Genomic DNA, 26,126 nt, shown 5'->3' with positions numbered 1-26,126 from the left:
TATAAACCCAGTATTTTGAAAATGGAGGCAGAAAGATCATAAGTTTCAGGCCAGCCTGCACTACACAGACCTCATCCACCAAAAAAAAAAAAATGTTGTGTTAAAGGAATAATAGGAAAAACTTATGTTAAACATATATAATACATATGTTAATACATATGTTAAACATACATAAAAGCAGGCAACTTAATATCTCAGCTGTAATATTTAAGTTTAAGGTGTTAGTACTGTCCTGAATTTAGAAAGTAAAGCATTCAGAAGTAGTTTCTGACACACTTTGATCCTCTTTTTGTTTGGTTTTGGTTTTTGAGACAGGGTCTCACATTATCCAACCTGGCTTTGAACTAGTTATGTAGCTGAGACTGCCTTTGAACTCCTCCTGGTCATCCTGCTTCTACCTCCTGAGAGTTGAGAATGTGATCTTGTGCAATGCAAACCAAACCCAAGACTTTGTTCGTGCTAGGCAGGTGCTCTATTAACTAAGCTGGATCCCCAGCTCTTGGACTTATTCTACTCAAGAAATATTTCTCAATTAAGCTTGATAACATCTTGTCCATAAACTTATTTTTATGGCTTTAAAGAGCCTTAATCTTGTCTAAGCCTCCATATATTTTTAAATCACTATACCAAGTTTCTCTGTAGGCTGAAAGATAATTGAAATGGTTCAGAATAACTAGTATGTTTTGAGAATCTTTCACAGTTAAAAAAAATTCCTTAGTTGGTCTATTGAGGCACAGTAAGTGGAGCATACAATCTGTGCAACCCTTCCACCACTCATATGGTCACAGCCTAGACAGTTTCCTTTTGTATCTTAAACTCTGCCTTATAGAGAATACCAATGAAAAATGAGACTAATCCATAATGTATAAATCTTGTTCCTGGTCCTGACAGCCATCTGTGATGCTCAACATTGTCCCTGTCACTTCCTTATGAATGTTATTGGTTAGCAAGCTGAGAAATATGGCAAATAGTCCTGCATTTACCATAACTTAAGTCTGCTCATCTGTTCTAGAAACAATGGTCTCATAGCTTTTAGCATGGGAGTTAGAGTTTGAAATTCAACAGATCCTAGAAGCTTCATAAGTGGAAGCACAACTCCTGTGCGCATGGCCATTTCATTGTTTGGATCATAAGCAAGGTAGGAAACATCCCAGCTAATGCTTCTGCTTCTGTATCTTCATGATGTAGGAGATGAAGTAAAAGTAGGAAAAATTTGTTCAACAGCATCTAATGGGTGTGAAGGATTCTTAAAGGGACAAGTATTTGAAGGTGTCCAGGTAGGATTATACTAATCCCACAGATGAAATACAGTGTATCAGGAACTGCAGCAAACTAATGGTAGATCAACCACAATTGGTAAGCGTGTCTAAGAGAACTAAACCACCACTTGAAACATTTCCACCAGTCCATATAGCTGCTTCCTAATGTGAGCCTGGAAAAATGCCAACAGAGTTAACCACATTCTGATTTCCCATAAGCAGTGCTAGCACCGAAACAGATTCAAACAGAAAGGAACTGTAATCAGTTCTGCTCAAGAAGGACACAAATTTTGAAATCAACCCTTCCTAGATTATGTTGCCATGGGGACTTTTCCCTAGAAAGCAATTTCCTAGCAGCTTCAGTATCTTAGAGCAGACTTTCCAAATTGTTGCTGTTTATATCTTTGATAATGTCATCAGCAGAGCAATCCACAGATCCCGGACTACTGTAGTTTTCCTTCAGGGGAAAAAAAATGCCATCATCAGGAAACAAGCTTATAGTCTCCTTTACAGCACCTGGTTGTCTTCCCTAGCTTTGTCTTCTCCATAGTAACTTCTGTCCAGTTCCATTCCATTCCTGTACTGTCATTTTCTGGGGAATCTGCATTCACTTTGGTAAGTCTGGGAATGAGAGACAAAGTGGAAGGGGTCGAACCTTACATGGGAAGTGGTGTAGAAGTCAGGCTGTTGCAGAACATTTGCCATGGCTCAGCCCAAAGTGGGTATGTGACTGTTTATGTATTCAAGTGCAAACCATTTGATCCAGTAGTTATCCCGTCTCTAGGCTGTATTTCGTTGACATTTATTCTCATATGACTTAAGTAAAGCTGTCCCTTTGAATGAGCACTGGCGCTGCAATGCACTAAAACTGCTCTGATTGCCCCCAGTTCCAGTATCTTAGTAAATTTCTATGTCCACAAACTTCAGCCAACAGATGGGAAAGATCACTGAACTCCTTTAAAATATTTAAGATCTCCTTGGGAAAATTGCTTTAACCAGTGAGCACTAACAAGTTTAATATAATAGTAAGAGTCTGCTGGTTCCCTAAGAATTGGAGGACAGGAAGCGACCCATCCTACTAAGTCCAGGACATCTACATCTATACTTCGGATATAAAACAGGTCAGCTTTCACTTTTTCTAGGAATTACTCTTTCTTAGCTAAAAGTAAATTATATATATATATATATATATATATATATATATATATATATGAGGGACAGAAAACTCTTTCTGCTTAATAATTATTTCTATGAAGATTCCAAGTCTGTCCCAAAGAGAAATTTTTTTGAGGACTGGCTAGGCTTATTGATATGTAATGACCATTCAGGACAGGCATCTCAGAAGATTCTCTAATCGTCTGGTGTGGTGATTTATGCTTACTTGGAACCTCATGCAGGCAGATTGCAAGGAAAGGCCAGCCTGAGCTACATAGTAAGTTCTAGAACAGTCTAGGCTCTTCAACAGGGAGACCCTGTCTAAATAAGTAACAGTGGAAGCAAAATGTAGGAATGCACTCTTGTAATCCTAGCACTTGGGAGGTGAAGGCAGGAGAATCAAAAGTTTAAGGTCATCCTTAGGTACATAGTGAATTTGAGGCCAGTGTGAGCTACATGAGACCCTGTCTCCAAAAACAGGAAAAAAAAGAATAGTTGAACTACAGGTCAATAAAAGAGGTAAAAGGAGCCAGGCAGTGGTGGGGCACATCTCTAGTCCCAGCACTCGGGAAGCAGAGGCAGGCAATAAACAATATCTGTTGTCTCATGTTTCTGTCTCCCAAGCAAGAATACCCTATCAGGTTCGGGCTCACATTTAACTCTTCATGTACATGTCACAGAACATACAGTGTCTCAGATTCTTAGCACGTTTGGACAAGAAGGACCAGGCATAGAACCTGTATTCTGCGCTTGCCAGTAGGAGTCTGACTCTTCACTGTGGTTGCAAAGGTCTGCAGTAATGGGAGAAAAACAAAGAATGTTAGGAAGTAACACTTGTCAGCCCATCCCTCCTGCTTATAGAGAGTAGTACCTGTTAGCTGATTGAAGCATACAGATTTCCCTGCCTTAACCTTATATCTTCCTTTCCTTAAGCTGCTCAGTTGTGTCAAGTGGAAGTAGATGACACAGTGCAAAGTAGTGGCAGCTAGATCTTTTTGTGGGGATGCTTGCATTTGTATACAAGTGATAGAAACCAGTAGCCAGCCTCAACGTCAGCACTTGTGTGCCTTCCTCTTCCTGGTCCTTCCCCTAAGGTTTAGCTACTCCTCACCACCCCTTCAGCTCACTTAGCTTGGTTTCTCTGGGTTGTCTGCCTCCCCACCTCACAATTATGATTATCTACCAATCTTAAAGGAGAAAGGAAAACATCCAGCCCTCCTTTCTTAGAAGAATTCCTGTTTCTCTTCACTTGATTTATAAACAGATGCTTGTGGGGATTATGTGTATGTTAGTGAATGTTGACAAAGCCAGTGCTTTAAAGATGCAATCAGTCCTCTATGTCCATGGGTTCCACTTCTGCAGATTCAACCAACCAAGGACAGAACATACTTGGGGGTGTCACCTGTACCAAATGTATACAAACTTGTTTTTCCATGTTGTCATTCCTAAATAATACAGTAAAACAACAATTTTATAGAACTTACATCCTGAGGTTGGGTGGTGGTAGTTGCACGCCTTTAATCCCAGCACTCGGGAGGCAGAGGCAGGTGGATCTCTGTGAGTTCGAGGCCAGCCTGGTCTACAAGAGCTAGTTCCAGGACAGGCTCCAAAGCCACAGAGAAACCCTGTCTCAAAAAACCGAGAGAGAGAGAAAGAGAGAGAGAGAGAGAGAGAGAGAGAGAGAGAGAGAGAGAGAGAGAGAGAGAGGAACTTACATCCTGGTATTTTTAAGTACCCTAAATATGATTTGAAGTATACAGGAAAATATGTTATGCTTATATATGAAGTTACACCTTTATATAAGGACTTGAGCTCTGTAGTCTTTGGAGTCTTTACTGGAAATAGTTTTCCATTCTGATTCATCCACATATGTAACTCAGTCTTATTCGAGATAAGAATAAGATAGGTTGAGGTCCTCCAAAGCCTTACCTGTGATCAGCTCTGCCCCACAAAGTGTATAGCTGTCATTAGGATGCTGTGCCCCTTCTTCTGTCTCTCTTCTTTTTCTTCTTTACTTCCCCTTAAAACTCCCCCCTTTTCACAAAGACATGTCAAAAAGGGATCCTGATGTCAGATGTGACTTGCTGAAATGATGTGGTAAGCCAGCTAGGTAGGCAGTGTGACTCGTTGGCTTTTAAATTTTTATTTGTGTGAGTGTCTGTGTCTGTGTAAGTGTGTTGGTATGCGTGCACATACATAGAGGTCAAAAAGGCATGTCAGGTGTCCTCCTCAATCCCTCTTTCCCTATTCCCTTGAGATAGGATCTCTCCTGAACCTGGATCTTACATGTTTTCCACTAGACTTGAAGACAACAAACCCCAGTAGTTACCCTGTCTCTGCTTACCTCAGAGCTGAGGTTACAGCTATGTTTAGGACACCCAAATGTTACATTAGTGCTAGGATCTGAGCTCTGTTCCTCATGGTTGTGCAGCAAGAGCTCTTAAACCATTGAACCATCTTTCTAGCCCTCCTCCTAGTAGATTTGATTGGAGTTTCTAGCTATTCATACATGACCAGCTGTGAGGTAGATAGAGCAACAGGAGTTAAGGGTGTCTTGTTTACAAGGAAACTTCAGCCCATAAAGAGAAAAACTAAGACCTAACACAAACCAAATGTATGCATGTCTGTAACCCCAGAATGCAGGAGGCTGGGTCAGGAGGATCACCTATAGTTCAAGACTAACCTGGACTGTATATTGAGACTAAGAAAGGTAAGGAAGGAGAGAAAGATTGTCATTTGTACTATTTATAGAGAGAATGATATAAATTTTTTTCTGATGCCAAAAGGATTTATCAAGTTTAATAAGTAATTGACACCAATAGTACAATGTTTAGGTACACATGATCACTCCTAATTTAAAATTGTCTGCACTCGTGGCACTCACTTCTTAACACGCACCTGCTTGTCTCCCCAGCCACCTTCTCACCAGTTCTACAAACATACATTATTTCAATCTATGCTTTCTCATAGTTTGGCTGTTACTTGGGTTGTTATCATATGCAGTTTGCTTATTCCCACTCTTCTATAGTAGACCAACCAAGTGGGCCTTTCAGGGCTTTTAGAAAATTTTACCTTTCCCAGGTAGAGTATCCCTCCTTCCCCCAAGTTCCTGAATGCCTATACATTCTCCCTAGGACTACAACACCACAGAGCAATCATCTCATCTGTCCCTCTCCCTTCTCAACTGTAATTTCTCTTAAGACAGGGACTGAGTACTGTGCCCTGTACCTGTTCCTAGGTCTAGTACAAAGGAGGTTCCTAGGGTATATTTATGCATGAAGAACTGCCGCTATGTAGAAATGGAGGCAGGCACATGCAAGGCATAGAATGTACTTTCATGTTTTTGGCAGAACAAAGAATATGTGTGCCGTGGTCATGACTACGAGAGGCTGGAAGCCTTCCAGCAGAGGATGCTCAGTGAGTTCCCACAGGCCGTTGCTATGCAGCACCCCAACCATCCTGATGATGCCATCCTACAGTGTGATGCTCAGTGTATCTTTTGAAACTTGGTAGAGTGGGAAGGGCCGGGATCCTGAGATGTAAGTCCCACCACCATCCATTCCTCTACCTTGTGGCTGCCCTTCTATTTTTATTTAGGTTACTTGTCATCCCAAATCTAGGTGTAGCTTTACCATTAAACCCACATTTAGCAAGATACTCAGTCCTCCTAAGAGGCAGTCGCATGCCATTAACCATGGATGACCTCATAAGTTATAAGCTGAGCTTCAGGGACTGATTGTCAGGCTAGTTACCCTCATGAGTTTAGTCTCTACCCTGGGCTCTACAGGGCTGGGGCCAATCGCTGAATAAGGCGATTATGGTCCCAACAGGGCTCTTAGCATGGGTTTACCACCTATAATGCAACCTGCTCTACTTTCCTGTGCAGTTTTTGTCCCTTGTCTTTGTTAAATTGACCGTAGCAGAGTCCCATGGAGAAGAAGGAAGTAAAGAATGCCTATGATTTGATGGCATTTGGAAGTTTCAGTGCGAACACTGGCCTGCCCCTCACTACCCACTTTACACAGATTTGTTGGAAGTTATATGCTCGTCATCATAAGGCAAACTTCTTCCAGAGAGTAAACAGCAAGTAGACACCCATTCATGTTCTCTTCACAAAGACCTCAGACAGAATTTTAATTGAAAGGTTATTTTGACTGGGCCTGTAATCCCAGTAAGATACCAAGTTTAAGACATGTCTAAACTACAGGGTGAATTTAATGTTAACCTAGGTAGTTTAGTGAGACCCTGGGTCAGAATGCAAAAGAGGCTAGAGATATAGACCATTGGATAAGCTTATCATTCCCATCCCAAAGCCTTGGGCTTAAGCCCTAATGCCCCCCCCAAAAAAAGGAAGAAAGGAAGGAAGGAAGGAAGGAAGGAAGGAAGGAAGGAAGGAAGGAAGGAAGGAAGGAAGGAAGAAAGAAAGAAAGAAAGGGAAAGAACTGAAAAAGCAAAAATAAAGGAAGCAAAAAGACTGTTTTATATAAAAATCCATTTAGATACTATGGGCAGACCCAGATACTTATTTCTGTGGTGTGGATATTGCATATGGTACTTGTTTAATCACTCTCTTAAAGGGGCAGCACAGGACACTTGCTACCTCACCTTGGCTGAATGCTCATGACATTCTCTGTTGTAGCAGGAGGGAAGGGGTAGGTAGGGAGGTCTGTCTAACTGTGCTTAGGTCTGATGGATCCTGCTGCCTCCACCACAACTTCCAGGAAGGAACAAAGGCTGCGTGCACTTCATCACGGAGAGGACAAGAGGCTGCCACTTCAGTCGTTTTCTTTGCCAAGTCTAGATTTCTCCTTCACTTCATGTCCAGATTTACAGATCTATGCAGTGACACCTATTCCAGATTATGTGGATGTTCTACAAATGGATAGAGTACCTGATCGTGTGAAGAGCTTTTACCGTGTCAACAATGTGAGGAAATTCCGCTATGACAGACCTTTCCACAAAGGCCCCAAGGACAAAGAGAATGAATTCAAGGTAGAGTACAGGAAGTGGATGCAGTGTGCATGGCAAATCTGGGGTAAGCCCTGCTTCTCAGGAACGCATCACCTTGGCACCCTCCCATCACGTCTAACTTCGTGCCCTTGTCTGTGCCCTCCCCACAGAGCCTGTGGATTGAACGCACCACACTGACACTGACCCACAGCTTGCCTGGCATTTCTCGGTGGTTTGAAGTGGAAAGGAGGGAACTGGTAAGTTATGCCTCAGAAGGCTTAAACTTTTTTGCTACTCCTCAGCCCATCCCTAGGGAGTTTTCTCTAAGGATTAAAGAAAGAACAGACTTTGGCACCTACCTGGCCTCAGTTCCCTAAGGCCAATTCTATGCCAGAAGCTTTGATATCTTCTCATCTAGACCACAGGACACTCCTAAGCATCAGGTATTTTTCAGTTTACAAATGATAAAAAAAACCTCTGATATTCTAGAAACCAGAAATCCCTGACTGCAGAACTAACCCTCCTCACTATTCTCTGCACCTCCTTAAGTCAGAAGTCTTCTTCCACAGGAAGGAGGATTGGCATCACAGGTTATCGCTCTCTGTTCTCGGGTTATGAGAAGCAGTTCTCATGCCTGAGAGGACTCTGTATGTGTGCCCACAGGTGGAGGTGAGTCCTCTGGAGAATGCCATCCAAGTAGTCGAGAATAAGAATCAGGAGCTGCGAGCTCTGATCAGCCAATATCAACACAAACAAGTGCATGGCAACATCAATCTGCTCAGCATGTGCCTGAATGGTGTCATTGATGCAGCTGTCAATGGAGGCATTGCACGCTACCAGGAGGTAAGATGGAGACCTTGGTCAAACTTAGCCAGTCAGCCTGGCTAAGAACACAGTTCACAGGCTCCTCTTCCCAAAGTTATACCCTCTTCTGGACGAGGTGGTTCTAAGATAAAAGTTGTAAACTCTTAGTCATTCTCTATTTCTGTAGCACAGACCTCTGGCTTCCCCTCCCCCAGTTTCTGTCAGATGGATAACTCATCTGATTATAAAGTAGCTTCCTGGGGTCCTTAAGAAACCCAGTCTTGCTGAGTGGTGGTGCACACCTTTAATCCCAGCACTTGGGAGGCAGAGGCAGGCAGATCTCTATGAGTTCTAGGCCAGCCTGGTCTACAAGAGCTAGTTCCAGGACAGGCTCTAAAGCTTTAGAGAAACCTTGTCTCGAAAAACCAAAGGGGAAAAAAAAAGAAACCCAGTCTTTCATGGAGACGGGCTATCTAAGAAACTGGTGCATGTAGAACGAATAATAAAAACCCAGAGACATATATTGAGCTTCAACCTGAAGATCAGAAAAGCGGAGCAGCCAAGTCACTAGAGAGCTCTTACTTATAAGACGTCCTCAGACAGAAAGAGAATAAGTTCCTGTCTCATCCCAGCTTATATTCCTCTCTACTGCTGGGATTAAAGATGTGCACCACTACCACCCACTTTCTATGGCGAACTAGTGTGGCTACTAGAATTAAAGGTGTGCGCCACCACTGTCTGGTCTGTACAACTGATCAGTGTGGCTCTTTTACTCTCTGATCTTCAGGCAATCTTAACTTATTAAAATGCAAATAAAATATCACCACAGTTGCACATTCTCAGTATACTGGCTCTGCCTGGCATAGTCAGGCCATCCAAGCTTTGTGAGAAACCAGAGCTAGCATCCATCCTCAGATTAGGCCACCTCTAGTCTTTTCCAGGCACAGAAAATACACAATTCCCGACTGTTAGGTGTTCAACCAGGTCAAGATGGAGGTGCTGAAGGATACCTATGAGGAAGCAACCTGGCTGCCTTTTAAGGGCTCCATCTAAGACTAGGACAGGTCTTTATTACCTGAACTTTCTTTTTACAGGCCTTCTTTGATAAAGATTACATCTCCAAGCACCCAGGAGATGCTGAGAAGATTGCCCAGCTCAAAGAGCTAATGCAGGAACAGGTATGGCTTGTAGGACTTAGAAGGTCCAAAACGAGTGGGAAAAGTTATGTACCACAAAAATGACGCAATTCTCAGAGGTTGCTTCCTGCTAAACATAGAGGCCTTATTTGACAATTCTCATAGGTCCATGTTCTTGGAGTTGGGCTGGCAGTCCACGAGAAGTTTGTGCATCCAGAAATGCGGCCTCTGCATAAGAAGCTGATTGATCAGTTCCAGATGATGAGGGCCAGTCTGTACCATGTAAGCTGATCCCATGCCTGCCCACTAGAACAAACTTTCACTTTCTCTACACCTATACCACAGTCAAAAAAAAAAAAAGTAGGAAGAAGAGAAGTAGGGTGGGAGAGAAGCTGTCCCTGCCTCAAGGGGTGGGAGGTGGAGGTAGTGGGTACTGTATCCAAAGCCAGGTGCTTTGGTTCACTCAGTCCCAAAGAAAGAGTCAGACTTATGGCAAAGAACATTTTTCTAGGCACTGTGCTAATTGATCTTTTCACATGCAGAAAGGGCTCATATGCAGGAATTTCTTTGGAGATATTTTTCTGGCCAAGGACCTCAAGAATAAATGTATGGCCTGAACAGGCCTTCTTGTCATCTTTGTTTTTTTCTCTCCCTACCCATTTTCTTCCCTCTTTCTCTCATTCTTTCTCCCTGTCTACCTTCCCTCCTTCTTGCCTTTTCTTCCCCTCTAACTTTATTTTTCCTTTCTCAATTTCCTTTGTAATGTCTTATGATCCAGGATCACATCTAAGAAAGTATTTGACACTATGTACTTTCATTCTGACTTCTGTTAAAGGTGTCAGGGAGGTATCATACCAGCCCCCAGATTATCTACAAAAGCTTGACCTGGCTCTTCACCTTCCGTAGCAGGTTTGGCCCAAGAACTAATGCACACAGGCAGGACCTGTATTCCAGGATCAGTTTTCCTTGCCATGAAATGATGGCTAGTTGGAAATGAGATTCAGGTAGCACTGAGTCCCCAGGCCCCTATTCACATCACATACCCTTATCCAGTTTTAACCACAAGGCTGACTCTAAATTATTTCTAGAGTAGACTTTCTGTTAAATGTCCTGGCTCCCAGACCTCAGTGGCCATTAGCCAAGCTACCTGTGAGGCTCTCTTCTCATTTTACTGAGGGCCACCAGGTATAAGTATTAGGGAAGCAAAGAAACATAGCTGTCATAGAAAAGTTTCCTCTTTAGAGATGACATAAAAGCCTAGAGGTTGAACCATCCAAGGATTCAATGAGCTGTCCCACTTGGAACTGGCCTGCTTTGTTCTTGTATGCTTCAGGTTGTAGTTCTAGTCTCTCCAGATTCCCAGTGCAGGCCTCAGCCAGTTTTGCAAGAGTGGACAGCATGGGGTGATGGTGGCACATGCCTTTAATCCCAGCACTTGGGAGGCAGAGGCAGGCAGATCTCTGGGTTCAAGGCCAGCCGGGTCTACAAGAGCTAGTTCTAGGACAGGCTCTAAAGCTACAGAGAAACCCTGTCTCAAAAAAAAAAAAGTGAACAGCATGAAAAGCAAAATAGAAAAAGACGCTCATTACAGTTTTAGAGACTGGCCCACTTTGCAGAGAAATTTCTATAGTTTACAAAATTTCTGCTTCTTGGTAGGGTTCTCCCATGGCCTTTTATGGAATTTTTGTAGAACATAAATATTTTTCCTTTAAAACTAAGATCACTGACTAGTAAAGAACTTGAGTAGCATCACTAAATCTAATGAGGATTCCACCTCATTAGCATAGCTGGCTTCTGCTCTATGCAGAGTTCCCATCCTCTATGCAGAGTTCCCATCCCAACTCGGAGCCCAGGCAGTGTAGAGCCTGGAACCAGGAGGGTTCCTGCCGCATCTCTGCAGTCAGATCACTGCAACAAAAGCACCAAGTGCTTGCCCATATACCTGAAAGCCCCTATTGTGCACATTGCAGAAACACACTGCAACGTTATACCTGCTGGGGAAGAAGAACCTGGAAAATGTGCCTGCCACTTTAAGTCTAGCTCAGAAACATACCCTGTAGACAAGAGTTTTTGTCCATCATATATTATTAATATCTTGAGAAAACCTGGATAAAGTTATGCTTTACTGATTCCTCATTGTCGCAGGGTAGTGGTAGTGCACACCTTTAATTCCGGCACTTGAGAGGCAGAGGCAGGCAGATCTCTAAGTTTGAGGCCAGCCTGGTCTACATGGTGAGTTCCAGGACAGCCACGGCTGTTACACAGAGAAACCCTGTCTCAAAAAAAAAAAAAAGCAACAACAACAAAATTTCCTCATTGTCACAGAGACAGAGATCAGTATGCTTCTATCACCCAGTGGGAAGTTAGATTTGTAGTTTCTGCCAAGAAGTCTACATACTTAGTAAGAATTTAATTATGCTAAAGGTTGAACTGCTATTTTCAATTACTTACATCAGGACGTTGTTTCCTGTTTCCCTAGAGGCTGTGTCACAGGTAACTTAACTCAGATCACTAAGAGCTGAGCCATTCAGCAATCCAATAAAACCCAACACCAGTTCTTATGTGAGAGTTTGCACTGAATGACAGCCGATAAGTCTTCCTCTCCTCCTTCCCAGTCTTTGTTCTGCTTACTGTGAAGTGAGGAAGCCTGTTAACACTCTCCTATGAACTCAGATTCACTTCGGCCTATTCCAGATGTGTGGGACTCCATAGCATCTGGTCTAGGCTCCAGAATGCTTGCAGGAGTATTTAGTAATGAAGATATGATTGTCCAGAAGAAACCAGAAGTATATCACATGGTTATGTTTTTATTTGTTCATTTGTTTTACATTTTTTCCAACTGTCAACTCATCTCTCCTACTCCTTGTCTATTCGTTACTCTCTATGAACAAGTATTCATTTCTCAACAGGAGTTTCCAGGTTTGGATAAGCTAAGTCCTGCATGTTCAGGCACCAGCACCCCACGGGGAAATGTTCTGGCATCCCATAGCCCCATGAGCCCTGAGAACATCAAGATGACTCACAGGCACAGGTATGGCATTAGGGCTGTGGAAGGTTTCCTCCAGAGAGGTAGGTCTGGAGGATAAACATCAGAGAAAAAGACCTGCAGAGAGTACTTGTGTGTGCTCACATGCCCTTTTATCCCCTCGGCCCCAGCCTTGCCTTAAGCAGCTCCTACACTGGTCAGTCAGTGGCATTTCACCTGCATCTAATTAGTCACTATCCTATGTAACAGAAGCACATACATGGTATTCTGAGGACACAGGGGAGGGGATATTGGGATAAGTCTTGAAGGACAGGCAGAGGTTTGCTAGGCAGTAAAGAGTCCATGTTAGAAGAGTGATGGGACAAGATCCGGGCAAAGAACTTACACATGTATGATGTGAACAGGAAAACCTAGCCAGTCCTGTGAATAGAAGTAAGAGGCAGGGCACAGGACTCCAGCATGGAAGGGGGCAGGGCCAGCTCATATGTTCATATGTGCCTTTGGGCATGAGCCCGAAGAGAATGAAGATCTTTGATTGTTTTAAGGAAGCTAATAATATTGGTGGTATGGGCATTCAAGTAATGACTGCTCAAAATTCAAGAGTTTTGACCTGAGCAGGCATAAGTGGGAATACTCAAAGCCTTTAGGATAGGAAAGCCAGGTTTAGGAAAGGAAGCCAGTACGAGGAATCTCTCAATAAGAATTCTTTTCCAACATGATCAGCAACCCAGAAGAGTGGCCACTCAGCAAATGAGAACAGGAACAAATGAACAAACGACCTCCTGGTATTGAAAGAGGAAAGTTGTTGGGAAACTTGTAGCCACAGATACAGGCAAAAACGCACAGCTTTCTTTTGATAGTGTCTTCATCCCTATAAGACTCTGAGCTCAGAGCAAATCTCATAATAGTGTATGCTAGACTAGCACTGTTCAGACTGATATTCCATAGGAAGAAGGATGTAAGATTCTTGACCTGATTTATCATCTCTCTCTCTCTCTCTCATTCCTCCTGATACACTGCTAGTGCCCTCATACTGACTGGCTCTAATCCGTTTAACTGTAAGGAGAGATTGTACTAGCATAAGCCTTTCTAGGCCAGTGACAAAGTGGAGCTCAGGATTCCTCTAAGCCTCAGACAGATGTGAACATTGATTATAGAACCCTCCAAACCAGTGCTGGCTGAGGCAGGATATCACTGTTTCACAAATCTGTCCATTGTTCCTACTGCCTAGCATCCTTTCCTAGGTACCACCTGATTCTTCCCTATTTCCTACTCTTGTTCACAGCCCCATGAACTTAATGGGCACAGGCCGCCATTCATCATCGTCTCTCTCCTCACATGCGTCTAGTGAAGCAGGGAACATGGTGATGATGGGTGACAGCTCTATGGGTGAAGCTCCCGAAGACCTCTACCACCACATGCAGGTACTGAGCTGTGAGAATGAACAGGGTAGCATGGCTAGAGGACTCCCCTTTCTGGAGTCTGGTTTGATAACTGGAAACTCTACCAAGTTCTCTAGTTCCTGGATTCAGAACACACCTTTCAATAGCTAGCAAGGCAGCCTTATTCCTACATACCACCCCGTCTTAGTTTCCATACCTTATTTCACAAGCAGGAAATCTAGCTTCAGACCTAGCTGCTATTACAGACTACAGTGGCTAAGGTCTTCTGCCAAATTAGCCTCCTGCTTGGTAGTTCTGATGGCTAAGTCCCAAATTCTTTTCCATGTGTAGCCCAATAGAGCCAACACAACTGTCTTGCTCCATGTGAGTTTTATGGGTAGTCCACAGTGCTTACCATTAGTCCAGTCTCCAGCAGGGTCCAGAATACAATATCAGTTACTTGGTTAGGGTACTTCAGGACATGGTTGCATAAGCCAGCTCGCTCTGTACCAGCTTTACAGTACTGATCATTCAGAATGCTGATTTTTTTTTTCCTTTGCAGCTTGCATATCACAACCCCAGATACCAGGGCTCAGTCACCAACGTCTCTGTTCTATCCTCATCCCAGGCAAGCCCTTCTTCCTCCAGCCTGAGTTCCACTCATTCAGCACCATCCCAGATGATTACCTCTGCCCCTTCTAGCACCCGAGGTAAGGATGACAGGATGCTGCATGCTGAAGGAGAATAGAAAGTTTCATGAACCCCACTTGTCTTCCTTTCATCTGTGCCTTTATCTTTGAGAGTAGTCTTGTTGTCACCAAAGGACACTGAATCTCTTTTGTAGATGGATAAAAGAATTTAAGAGGAAACTTAAAAATCAAAAGCAATTTTATTGGAGTTTGAGAAATAACAGGCAAGCAAGCTAGAGTTCCCACCAGCTGCCTGAAGGGAAGAGATGGGAGAGGAGAAGGCTACTCTCTCTGTGCTGAAACTCAAAAGGCAGGTTGGATCAGCACTGTAAATCTACAGAAGCTGCAGTGAGGAGTGGGAATCCTTGGGGTAGGATTACTGGGAGAGGGCATGCCTGGAGTGTCGGAGAAGTACACTTAGGATGAGTAGCTGTTCAGAAAAGTGAGATGAAAAGAGAAGAGAAAAAGAAAGTTATATCTTTAATAGAATGAAAAGTAACAAAAACGCATTGGAAAACAAGGTGAGGACAAGAGAGAAACTGAGCATCCAGAGCCTTTTTGGTTGTGGGATGTTTCTTGTTTTGGATTTTGTTTTGAGATAGATTCTCACTATATACCCCTAGCTAGCCTGAAAGTCAATATGTAGACCAGGTTGGCTGAAAAATCACAGAGATCTACCTGCCTCTGCCTCCCAAAAGCTGGAGTTAAAGGCGTGTCCATGCTTGACCTGCTTGTATAGTTTTTATTGATGGGATGCAAAAGTGCTTTCCTAAGGGAGTGACATAGGCCTAGAGTGCACAAGTAGTGCTCCACCTTTTGGACCCACTAAGAAGGAAATGTTTGAGTTTGGTTTAGTCTTGTGGTTAGATCAAAGTTGTTCTGGGTAGCCTAGAATTTAGGGCACACCCTAATAACTACCTGAATTTTACTGTTGTCAGTTTTACCTTCTAGATTTCTTAGCTTTAGGCCAATAATGAATAAACAACGGCATATATTGCTGTTAATTTACCTTTTGGCTTTGTTTGAGGCCAGTTTGGAGCCCTTGTCACTGATTTAGCTCTAACCTTAGTTACAACCAGTTTGTGGATCGTCATCACTTACTGAAGGTCCAGTATTGTTTATTTTTAATCTGTCCATGGAAGGCAGACCAGCACTTGGAAATGGTTATAAGCATCATAGAGATTTTTCCATATAGTGTGTAAAAATCTGTCTCCTTTTAGTAGTCTTTAATTCCACATCTCCCAGAGTATTACTTGCCACTGATAATGACATTTGTCAAAGACAACTCCAACATTGATATTTGCATGTCTTAAATGACGACTGCTGAGGAGCTGTTGATTAACTGTCTCCTGTAACATGAGGGGGCCGGCTTGTTGGGGTTTCCATCCCTCCAAGTACCCCAACAGCTGGCAAGCAACAAAGAAAATCATACGGAGTCTACATTAGGTTATAAACTGATTGGCCCATTAGGTTAGGCTTTTTATTAACTCTTATAACTTATATTAACCCATTATTCTCATCTATGTTAGCCATAATGGCTCCGTACCTTTCTCAGCTGGGCAAGTTACATGCTGCCTCTTTAGTGGTCTGCGCAGGAGTGGCGAGAGAGCTTCTGCTTCCAGAATACTCCCAGTCTCTTTGCTCCACCCCTACTTCCTGTCTGACTTTCCCGCCTATACTGCCTGCCTGGCCAATCAGCGTTTTATTAAAATATGATTGACGGAATACAGATAATTCTCCCGCATCAGTCTCCCTGCCTAGCAACCCCATCATTGTGTTAGAGAATGCTTGTATTTTCAGCACGCATACTTGAGGGTTTGGGTCACCAGCTGACTTTAAATCCTGCTCTGGCAGTTTTTGCTGCTGTGCTGCTACTTGGTAGTCAATATTGCATCGCTCCCTCAGTAAAAGGACATGACCCAGGAGAAAACTCAGTTATTCCCCTCTGAAATATTTGCTATGCACAGTGGTCTGTGCCTGTCAACCCGTCACTGACTATTGATTTCAGGCTTCAAAAGGATAGGTTCTTTTTGTTCTGATTATTTTATATACAAAGAAAAACAACACATGCTTATAACATTAGGGAAACAAATAAAATTTATGCCCTGGCATTGCTAAAGCATGCAGAGGCAGCCAGTGTATGGCAGTTCCGTTGAACTATTCCATATTGGGTTTCATGGTCTACGTTGATGAGGAAGACTGACCAGGTCTGTTCCTCAAGAGGGCACCAGATCGTATTGCAGATGGCTGTGAGTGGTAGGCAGAGGCTGCTTGTTCGTTTCAGGGCACTCCAGACCTGAATAATAACACAGAAACTATATTAATTACAACACTGTTTGGTCAATAGCTTAAGCATATTTCTAGCTAACTCTTACATCATAAATTAACCCATTTCTATTCTTCTGTGTATCACCATGAAACTGTGGCCTACTAGTAAGGTTCTGACTGGTGGCTGGCATCTTTCTCTCCTTTGGCAGCTACATGGCATCTGCATGACTCTGCCTACTCTCTCTCTATCTCTTCCAGCCTGGCTATATTTTGCCCTGCCATAAACAGCTTTATTCATTAACCAATAAAAGTAACACATATACAGGAGGACATCCCTCATCAGTGATCCACCATGTGGTTTCTGGGAATTGAACTCAGGACCTTTGGAAGAACAAGCAATATTCTTAAGGACTCTCTCTAAAGTATACAAACCTGTAAGGCCCACAGTAGGCAAGATGGGAAAGAACCAATGAAGTGTGGCCTGATGGACGCAATAACCAGCTAGGGAAAAACATTAGTAAAGTGGAGGGAAGTGAGTAAGGTTACAGCAGGGCAGTCACAGATTTTAATTTAAAGCACTGTTTGACGTTCTGAAGGTCCAGTGAAGAAATGAATGCTGAACGTGTGGTGCAGGTCTTTCCAGTTGGCAGCCCAAAGTCTGCCCATTCTGCTACCCATATTACTTTCCTAACGTGAGCTATGGGATTCACACAAGAGGGGCCAACTTTAGGGAACACAGTCTATGAAGGCTGCAAACAGAGACAGGACTGTGTATTATGAAAAGGCCTACTAAAAGATGGCTCTGGGAACAGAAAGGAAGGAAAGTCCTCAAAATAGCTATGTATGTCTAAACATTGGTATTTCCAATCTTGTGTAAGTGCCCTGGTTAGAGCTGCAGATACAGATTCCATATATCATGTAGGTGTTGCTGTATTCCTTAACCTGAAGTCTCTGAGGTGTGCTCAGCCGTATCTAAGGCTTGATCTGGCTATTCTTTTTTTCCAATTGTTTGTTTGTTTGTTTGTTTGTTTGTTTGTTCTTGGTTTTTCAAGACAATATTTCTTTGTGTAGTCCTAGCCAGGACTGGAATTCACTCTTTAGACAGGCTGACCTTAAAGACACGCTTCATCACCTCCCAGCCTTATCTGGTTATTCTTGCAGATTCATGATTATTGATAAACAAATGATGGATATTTTAATTTAGTATTACTCTGGTACTTTTTTAAAAATTTGTATGTATGTGTGTGTCAGATTCCCTGGGACTATAGTTACAGACTGTGTTACAGCTGTCTGATGGACGCAGTTGGCACCAAACTCAGGTGTTTCTGAAGAGTAGCAAGCTATTAACCACTGAGCCATCTCTCCAGCTCTGATACTGTTTGATATTCTTCTGTGCTGTGGCTGCTATTAGAGACATCTCAGGCTAGCTGTTACTGCCTGTATTGGTTACTCTTGTCATTGCTATGACTAAATACTTAGCATGCAACTCGAGGAAGGGTTGATTTTTGGCTCACAATATGAAGGTATTGCAGCAGGTGTATAAGGCAGCTGGTACACTCACTGGTTTCCCCGTTTTTATGCAACTTAAGTCTCTGGCCCATGGAGTGGGTCTTCCCTCCTCACACCTTTCTGCACCCAGATTCCTGTCTCAGGTGATCTTAAATCCAATAACAATAAGAATAACCATGATACCATCATTTGTCCTTCTAGCAAACTTCTCAGGGACTTCAGAGTGCCAGCCATAGTGTTCCCTTCAGGGTTCAGAAGAAGACTTAGCAAACACAGAACTTAGATCAGAGGGCAAAATGAATTCTCCACTACATACTTTTCTGGATTGGTTTTTTTAATTCTTCTCCTGCTGTTCTCCTCCTATTCTGTAAAGTTTCCAGCTTATATACACACACAAAACAAAGGCAATTCTCTGAGCTTAGATGTCCTTTTTCTTTGAAGGTCCCAAGTGTAATCTATATGAGACACTCCTTTCCTGACTGCATGTCCTACCAAATGGAAGATAGCTGCAGGGAGGTGACTTCTAACATGTCTCAGGGAACAAAGTGGAGATTAGACTGTGGGAACCAAGGTTATTGACTGTGTGACTAAATTTCCCACTGGAGGTTCAATGGGAGCAGGGTGGAATGACCCAATATACCAGTACATGGGAAAGAATTGTGCCCAATAATCCATACTCTGCTGAATCTTGTACCAAGGGAGAGTGTGTATGACTTCACAAGAGATCCATTGTGAGAATTGCCGATATACAAAAGGTGGTGGGCCCAGCGCCTTGAGAACTGTGTTTACCTCCATCAGAACGCATTTCCTCTGGTGGGTCAGCCTTCTGCTCTATCAGCTGAAACCTCACTGCATGGTTCCTGAGGACGGCAGTGACTAGTAACTGATTTGGTCCCTCATAAGCTTTTATTGAGTGCTCAGTGGAGAAACTGCATGGCTCTTGTCCAATGAGTGAAACAGGAAAAAGTTCTCCTGGTTATCTCTTTAGTACTTTCTACTGTCTTTGTTATCTATTGTGGCAAAGTATAAAGTGTTCTCAAAACTTAGATATCTTAAAACAGTGTGTCTTAGAATTCTGAATTAACAGGATGTTTCATGAGGAGCAGAGCATAGAGTTGAGAAAGGAAGTCACTGATGATTTTTAGAGACAAACTCTGACAATGGCTGAATTCCAGGCTATTACACAGAGGAAAGTTGAAAAAAGCCTCTTCTCTCTCTGAGGCATTCAGTGTATAAATAAACAAAATAGTTAAATAGAACTTGGCCCAAAGCAGGGAACTAATAGCAAGGGCAGAAGCAGTTAGAAAGAAAGGAAGCCACTTTCAACTACATCACTCATATAGTCTCTACACCAGCCATCTGGAGAGCTATACACCCAGATGTCTGTCAGGCACAGTGTCAAGTGTGGGAGAAGACAAACTGCATGGGACCAGTGAGATGGCTCAGTGGGTAAAAGCACTTGTTACATAGGCCTGCATTGCCTGAGTTCACTCACTCTCCGGTACCCACGCAAGAAGGAAAGAATTGGCTCCCAGAAGTTGCTTTCTGACCTCCACTCACACACCCAGGCATGTGTATGCTGTCGCTCACCACACTGTAAAGTTAATTAAATAGCTTTAAAAATAAATAGTTTTGAAAAGGACTGTACAACATCATAGGGTAAGATGGATGTTTTCAAGTTGATGTGGCAATGGATATACTCTTGATAAACAAGGCAGTGAGGGGTCTGTTCATTCATTAATGTCCCTTGTTACCAATGAGGGAAAAGTTTCTTTGAATAAGGTCTGGAGTAGAATCCCCTTCCGCACTCCTAGGTCATAAGACCATTGTTCTTCTTTGCACACCCATTGACAACCTCTGCTATGGTTCTTGTAATAGAAGTCTGTGAGAACAGGAAGAACAACAAAGTACAGTTGAAATTCTTGTTAAGTCCATGGCTCCCCCTGCTGGCCACAAGGCTGATTAGACCTGGGAAATAGATTTGTAATATAGTAGCACTAGGACCCAACTTCCTGATTCACAGTCTCTCATCTGGGAAGACAGAGACAAATCAGTGGGATTTGGAGCTTTTTTATTTTTTTATTAATTTATAAAAATTTCCACTTCCGCCCCTCCTCCCATTACCCTCCCACTACCCCCACTACCCCTCCTCATCCCTCTCCAGTCCTAAGAGCAGTCAGGGTTTCCTGCCCTGTGGGAAGTTCAAGTTCCTCCCCGCTCCCTCCAGGACTAGGAAGGTGAGCATCCAAACAGACTGGATCCCAAAAAGCCAGTACATGCAGAGGAAACAAGACCCAGTGCCATTATCACCCGAAAAACTCTACCAAAGAACTCCTACAGTTGGAGCTTTTTTAAAATTTCTTTTTTCTACATAGCCATCTTCTTGAGATTGCCTTAAAGCACAAATTTTAAAATAGAACATAAATATCAGTAAAGCTACAAAACAAAGAAATTCAAAATTTAAGTAACCATACTCATTCCCTTATCATTGAAGGATGTTATAAAAGTCCTAAAGCCAACCCAGAGGTTCTCTCAGAACAGCTGTAGAAAATGTTATAAAGATAACAGCGGAAAAATTACATTGTTGGTATTTATGTTCTTTTTGGACTAAAATGAACACCTGGACTTCTCAAGGACTCCTGCAGTAAGCTGACTGAAGACCTGGTTTTGCTTTGGTTTATTAGATTTTTTTCCAGTACCAGCAGCACAGGCCCAGAGAAGAGCCCCAGAGACAGTGGGTTTCAGAAACTCAGATGCCCTCTGGGATCTGCAGACTCGCCTCTCAGCTGGAGCACATGGCTAGTCTCTACTATCCAGCTCCTCAGAGCTGAATCAGCCAGAAACATTGAGGTCGAGATGACTCTGGCATGGAGGCACTGGTGGCTAGTCAGTTGTCTGATACAATGAATAGTGTGTATTTGCAGATGTGTTCCTATCACCCTGCCACAGGAAAGCCAGCACTATCTTACTGTTTCTATAGAAAGTTCTCTTAAGAACCACAGAGGGGAAGTTCCTCAATGCTTTAATAGCACCTCATCCAGCAGTCACTGCACTGGCTTAATAGAAAAAGGATATGAAAAGTAACAAAAGGAAAATAACATGGAATAAGTCAACTCAAGAACCTGTGTCTAGATGGACAATGGGAGGCAGAGGTAGGCAGATCTCTGAGTTCAAAGCCAATCTGGTCTACAGAGAAAGTTTCAGGACAGCCAGGGCTACACAGTGAGGGAGGAAAAAGTCTGGGTCTACATCCCTTGCTTTCTGGGTTAGTTCCATGTCCCTGAAGTGACCCAGTTCCACATCCATTCAGTCCCAAATAAACACACATAGGCTTATATTAATTATAAATGGCCTATTGCTCAGGCATATTACTAACTAGCTTTTACAATTTAAATTAATCCATAATTCTTATCTATGTTTAGCCATGTGGCTTGGTACCTTATCTCAGTAACGCAGTCTCATCTTGTTTCCTCTGCTTCTGGATGACAACTGCATCTCTGCCTTTCCTCTTCCTGTAATTCTCCTAGTCTGGTTGCCCTGCCTATACTTCCTGCCTAGCTGCTGGCGAATCACCATTTTATTAAACCAATATGAGTGACAAATCTTTACAGAGTACAAGAACATCATCCCAGAGCATTTAAGGACCAGCAAGTATCAAACCACCTGTCCAAGGCTTAGAACTAGCCTAGCTGTAGAGCTATAATAGGTCTGACAGGTAGGCAGAATTAAGGCAGTGGGAGCCTACCCTCTGGAAGGAAGGGATATGCCAAAATGGTAGTTGGAAGCCAGGAAAACAGAACCACTGGTGTTTGGAGAAGGTAAGTGTGTGTAGACCCAGTATGTCAAATCAGAACTATGTGGTTGTTATTCCAAGTGTCTCTTGTCTTTGTGTGATGGCTCCATCACAAGCTGACCTTGGCCCACACCCGGGTCCTCTGGAAGAGCCCATTGTTCAGACTACATTTCTGCCTGAGAACACAAGGTTCAAAAACCCTAAGCACCCTGCACTTCAATTCTCCGTGCCTTCTGCCTCTGGGTATGGTGGTGGCCTCTGTCAATGAATGTGCCTCAGCCAAGATAGTAGATTCAGTCTTCACCGTCTGTTCACTAGATCTCCTTCATTCTGTGTTTTGCTGAGTTCACCCTAACTGTAAGGGATACCTACCCTGGTCCCCAGTCCTAAGGATGCTTGGCCACTGAGCCCTCCATCTGTGGTTTGTCATCTGTTCGTGATTGTTCTCACTTGGTTACAGGCTCTCCCTCTCTGCCAGATAAGTACCGACATGCCCGGGAAATGATGTTGCTGTTGCCCGCACATCGGGACCGCCCAAGCAGTGCCATGTATCCAGCAGCCATCTTAGAGAATGGACAGGTAGCAGGCCTCGCCTTGACTAACTGTCCTCTGCTACAAGTGTGTTGGCTTGGGCTCCCTCATTGCATCTGCTAAACCTTTGCATGCACAGTCTTGCATGCCTCCCTCATTCTGTTGTAAGAAAGCTTTTGGACTCCAGTAAATCTGAGGGTCAGAAATCCAGTGTAGGTTTAAGTAGACCGGCAACTGGGTTGGAACTATACCTGCTTGGGTGGCTTCCTAAACCTCTCGCCAGCTTTCTGAACTGCAGTCCCCATTCCTCTGCATCCTGAGGCGACTGTAGTAAATACAGGTAGGAGGAAATCTGTGTGTCCTGCTAGGGCTGACCTCCGCACTTAGTTCACCAGACACCATTCTTACTCCAGCAAATAACACTTGGCCCTTTGCAGTTTGCCCGACTTTCTACCCAAAGCCACAAAAGTCACTTCCAAGTAACTGTCCTAGACTCAAAGTGCCAGGAGTTTCTCAATGGCACCCCTCTGTCAGGCAGGGAGCAGATCTGATGGGAGCTGCTCAGAAGAGCAATGGGGTCCTTCCAGACTCCAGGTATGGGTGCTGCCTTTCTCTCCCCTCAGTGCTAACCTGATCTCGGTGGGGACTTCCAGGAATTAAGACCTATCAGTGCTCATGGAGCAGACAGGGTTTTTAAATCCTTACTGACAGTGGTCTCCCTGGCAAATAGAAATATGTGACAGTTGAATAATGGAAAGTACCTATGTCCTGCACATGACGGCGTGGGTGATGTCTCAAATATCCATGAAGTGCTCAGATCCAAATAGACCTGGACTGTTGTAGCAGCCTTCCCAGGGCTGTGTGAAGCTCTCAGCACATCTCAAGCATGAGCTATCTTACTGCTTTGATATCCTCATCTGAGCTTAGAACATCCTGGCACCTGTAGTCCATAACACTGCCTCCCAGATGTAGCTGGCTGCTCTTACACTCTTTGATATTTTTCTCCTTCCCTCAGCCACCAAACTTCCAGCGGGCCCTGTTCCAGCAAGTAGTTGGAGCCTGTAAACCCTGCAGTGATCCCAATCTGTCTATGGCTGAAAAAGGTATTTTCCTCTCTCTAGGAGCGCTCTCATGTTTGTCCCATCTTGAGTGTCTAACTCTTGTTCCTGAGTTACCAACTGTCCAGGTCTGAGCCACAACCAAAATGCTCATGTCTGTCTCCCTAGACGTAGTGCTGACCAGTTTCTCAGGTCACTGTTTAGACCACAGCTGGCCTGGATCCTGTTTGTCTGTCTGTATTTCCCTTTCTCTAGGGCCCACCCTCAGAGAGGCCCATCTGCCATCTGCCTTGAGTAATTCGTTATAACTCAGGCTGCTGTGGGAGTCTACTCTCCTAGGTTCTTCCTAATAACGTCTATAATTTAGTATGCCTGATGGTCCATCTGGGGCTTCAGAAACTTCTTGGAGCTCAGAATGGACTGTGGCTAATGAAAGCCCCAAAGGAATAGAACATATATACTACAGTGAATTTCCAAAATTAAGTTTGTGCAGAGAAAGCTCTGTGTGCTTCATTGAAATCCAGTCACTGTTTAGCCACTCTGGCCAGTGACTGCTGGGTCCATCTGTACTACACCATACCACTGAGAAACTCTCCCTAGAGCTGCGGCTGCATAGATGTGACACATTACCCTATGTTCTGCATGTAAGAACCAGTGTCCAACTTCTATAACCTTGACTGAAGCCCTAGACACCTAAGTTAATTTTAGCACAGCAGTACCTAAATGGGGACCATGCTGAGCTTGTCTGTCAAGCAGAACCTGGTCCCATAGTTCTCTCCTTGCCTCCATCTGCTGTGCTCAGTACATATTCACTTCCCACCAATAGTCTGTTGCCCCTTAGCCCATCAGACCATGTCCCTTCAAAGCTTCCATCGTGTTGTCATTGCACCTGCTTACCAAGTGCTGTCTGCTGTCCCCACTGTCATTGTTACCCTTGTTGATTGTTGTAAAGGACAAACTCTGTGTCCTTTTTAAGGAGTCCAAACACTGGATCCAAACCTTGGTTCCTAGTGGGCATTAGTGCCAGATGCTCCACCACAAAAGGCCTACTGAAGATACCTTCCTAACCTCAAGGCTGCACATCCCGAAAAAGTGACTCCTTGGATTCCTGCACCTATGACCCCAAAGCAATGGGCCTTTTTGTCCTGGAAGGCTAGAATCCACAATGGTTTTCTTCACCTAAAATGCAGAGCAATCTCAAAACTAGCCAAGAATCACACAGCTCAGAGCTCAAATCAGTATTGGTGGTCAGACCAGGATGCTACATCAGCTGGACACAGAAGAGCCTCAGGCCTCACAAGCTACACTGCAGCAAAGAGCTGGGCACGCTCACCCTAGGTGTCTGGGGGAAGGACAGGTGTCTCAGAACAAAAACTGAGCCCAGAGCTACTATATCCAAACCACAAGGTCAACACTTAGTGGCAACAAATTAGGAAATTTCCCATTGGTAATACACAGGCCAGACTAAACCCTAGGTCCCCCTAGAAACTTACCTCTCACCTGTAGGTTCTTTTCTTTGCCAGTCATACCCTGACAAGACAAGGCTGCCCTCAGGTCAGGGACTGTGCACTGGGGACCTCAGGCCAATGCTGTAAAGCTTTTAATGCTGACAGATGACGTGAGGGTTATTGCTCTTCTCCTAGAATAAATCATTCTCTTGGCCACACTACATGGCAAAGGTCCACTGGCCTCACTGCAGATTTGTGGTTTCTGTTTGACATCGAATGACTCACTCAGACACCATCTTAAGTACACCATGACAGCCTTCCTAGCATTCTTCCCCTATAGTGTCCCTGACCTCAAGTTCCTTTGGACCCTTGGGGTAAACTTTAGCAGCACCTTCAGTTCTTTAGGGAGTTAAGGACATGTCTGAGATCTTGGGTTGTCAGGTCTTTTTAGAGAAGAAGCTTCACAGGATCATCTCTAAGCTGCCACTTCCGAGACCTGTGGCTTTCATCATAAATGTTTTTGTTTGGGAGACGAGAGCTTGCATGCTTAGAACCAAGAAGCCCCTGCTGCATCTTGGATAACCTGGAGGAAGATATGCCTATTCTTGGGCTCAGGCTTTCTGAGGAAGCCATCTGATGCTTATCAGATTCAGAATTCTTTTCTGCAGGTAACAGCTCAGTTGCTATTCATCAGATTCAGATGCCCCTTCTTCCTACTATTAGCCATCAATATATCATGAGATTAAGCATCCTTATAGCTGGAGTTTTACCTTGCTGTGCTGTAAGCCCATGCTAGTCCTTGAGCAAAAAGAAGAAAAATGATGTAATCCCTCTATCCATGGAATGCCATGGGTCCAGCACTTTGAACCATCTCCTACTCAAAGGCCAGATTCCAGCTTTTTCTAGAGGCTCCCAGCTCCTATCAGGCTTTGGAATTCTCCATTTAGTATATGGGCCATGAAAGCCCAAACCTTGGCTACCTCAAGCTCCCTTAGCTACCACTGTTTTAAGACAGAACCCGTATTAGACACCTGTGCTCTGCATAGGCTACCCCTCCAATAGACTCCATCAGAGGAAAGGCATGTTTCCTCTTGCTAGCATTTGTTCTCTAAAAAGAACTATTTAAACAAGCTTCACATTTCCTTTTCTGCACCTGCA

The 26,126-nt window shown here is 43.7% G+C and overlaps 1 protein-coding gene and 1 pseudogene across 7 annotated transcripts in view; one reads left to right on the top strand and one right to left on the bottom strand.

Moving 5' to 3' along the window:
• The window catches only part of Dock3 (dedicator of cytokinesis 3), a 389,362-nt gene that overhangs the window by 358,171 nt on the left and 5,065 nt on the right, over positions 1-26,126 (top strand). For 4 of the 7 annotated variants that reach the window (XM_085689687.2, XM_085689686.2, XM_085689684.2 and 1 more), the window contains 11 exons: positions 5,765-5,906; positions 7,240-7,406; positions 7,535-7,621; positions 8,028-8,207; positions 9,263-9,346; positions 9,470-9,586; positions 12,214-12,335; positions 13,576-13,714; positions 14,235-14,382; positions 22,392-22,510; positions 23,478-23,565. In XM_085689687.2, the coding sequence (XP_085545813.1) occupies positions 5,765-5,906; positions 7,240-7,406; positions 7,535-7,621; positions 8,028-8,207; positions 9,263-9,346; positions 9,470-9,586; positions 12,214-12,335; positions 13,576-13,714; positions 14,235-14,382; positions 22,392-22,510; positions 23,478-23,565 (1,393 nt within the window). The remainder of the gene's footprint in view (positions 1-5,764; positions 5,907-7,239; positions 7,407-7,534; positions 7,622-8,027; positions 8,208-9,262; positions 9,347-9,469; positions 9,587-12,213; positions 12,336-13,575; positions 13,715-14,234; positions 14,383-22,391; positions 22,511-23,477; positions 23,566-26,126) is intronic. The other 3 variants (XM_085689689.2, XM_085689688.2, XM_085689685.2) reach the window with 3 other exon arrangements.
• Positions 790-1,964, bottom strand: LOC146894674 (uncharacterized; annotated as a pseudogene).

This window comes from Myodes glareolus, chromosome 4 (genome assembly GCF_982192425.1).
Source record: "Myodes glareolus chromosome 4, mMyoGla1.1, whole genome shotgun sequence".
NCBI lineage: Eukaryota > Metazoa > Chordata > Mammalia > Rodentia > Cricetidae > Myodes > Myodes glareolus.
Note: the sequence above shows the minus strand (reverse complement) of the source record. Positions and strands in the feature narration are given on the sequence as shown.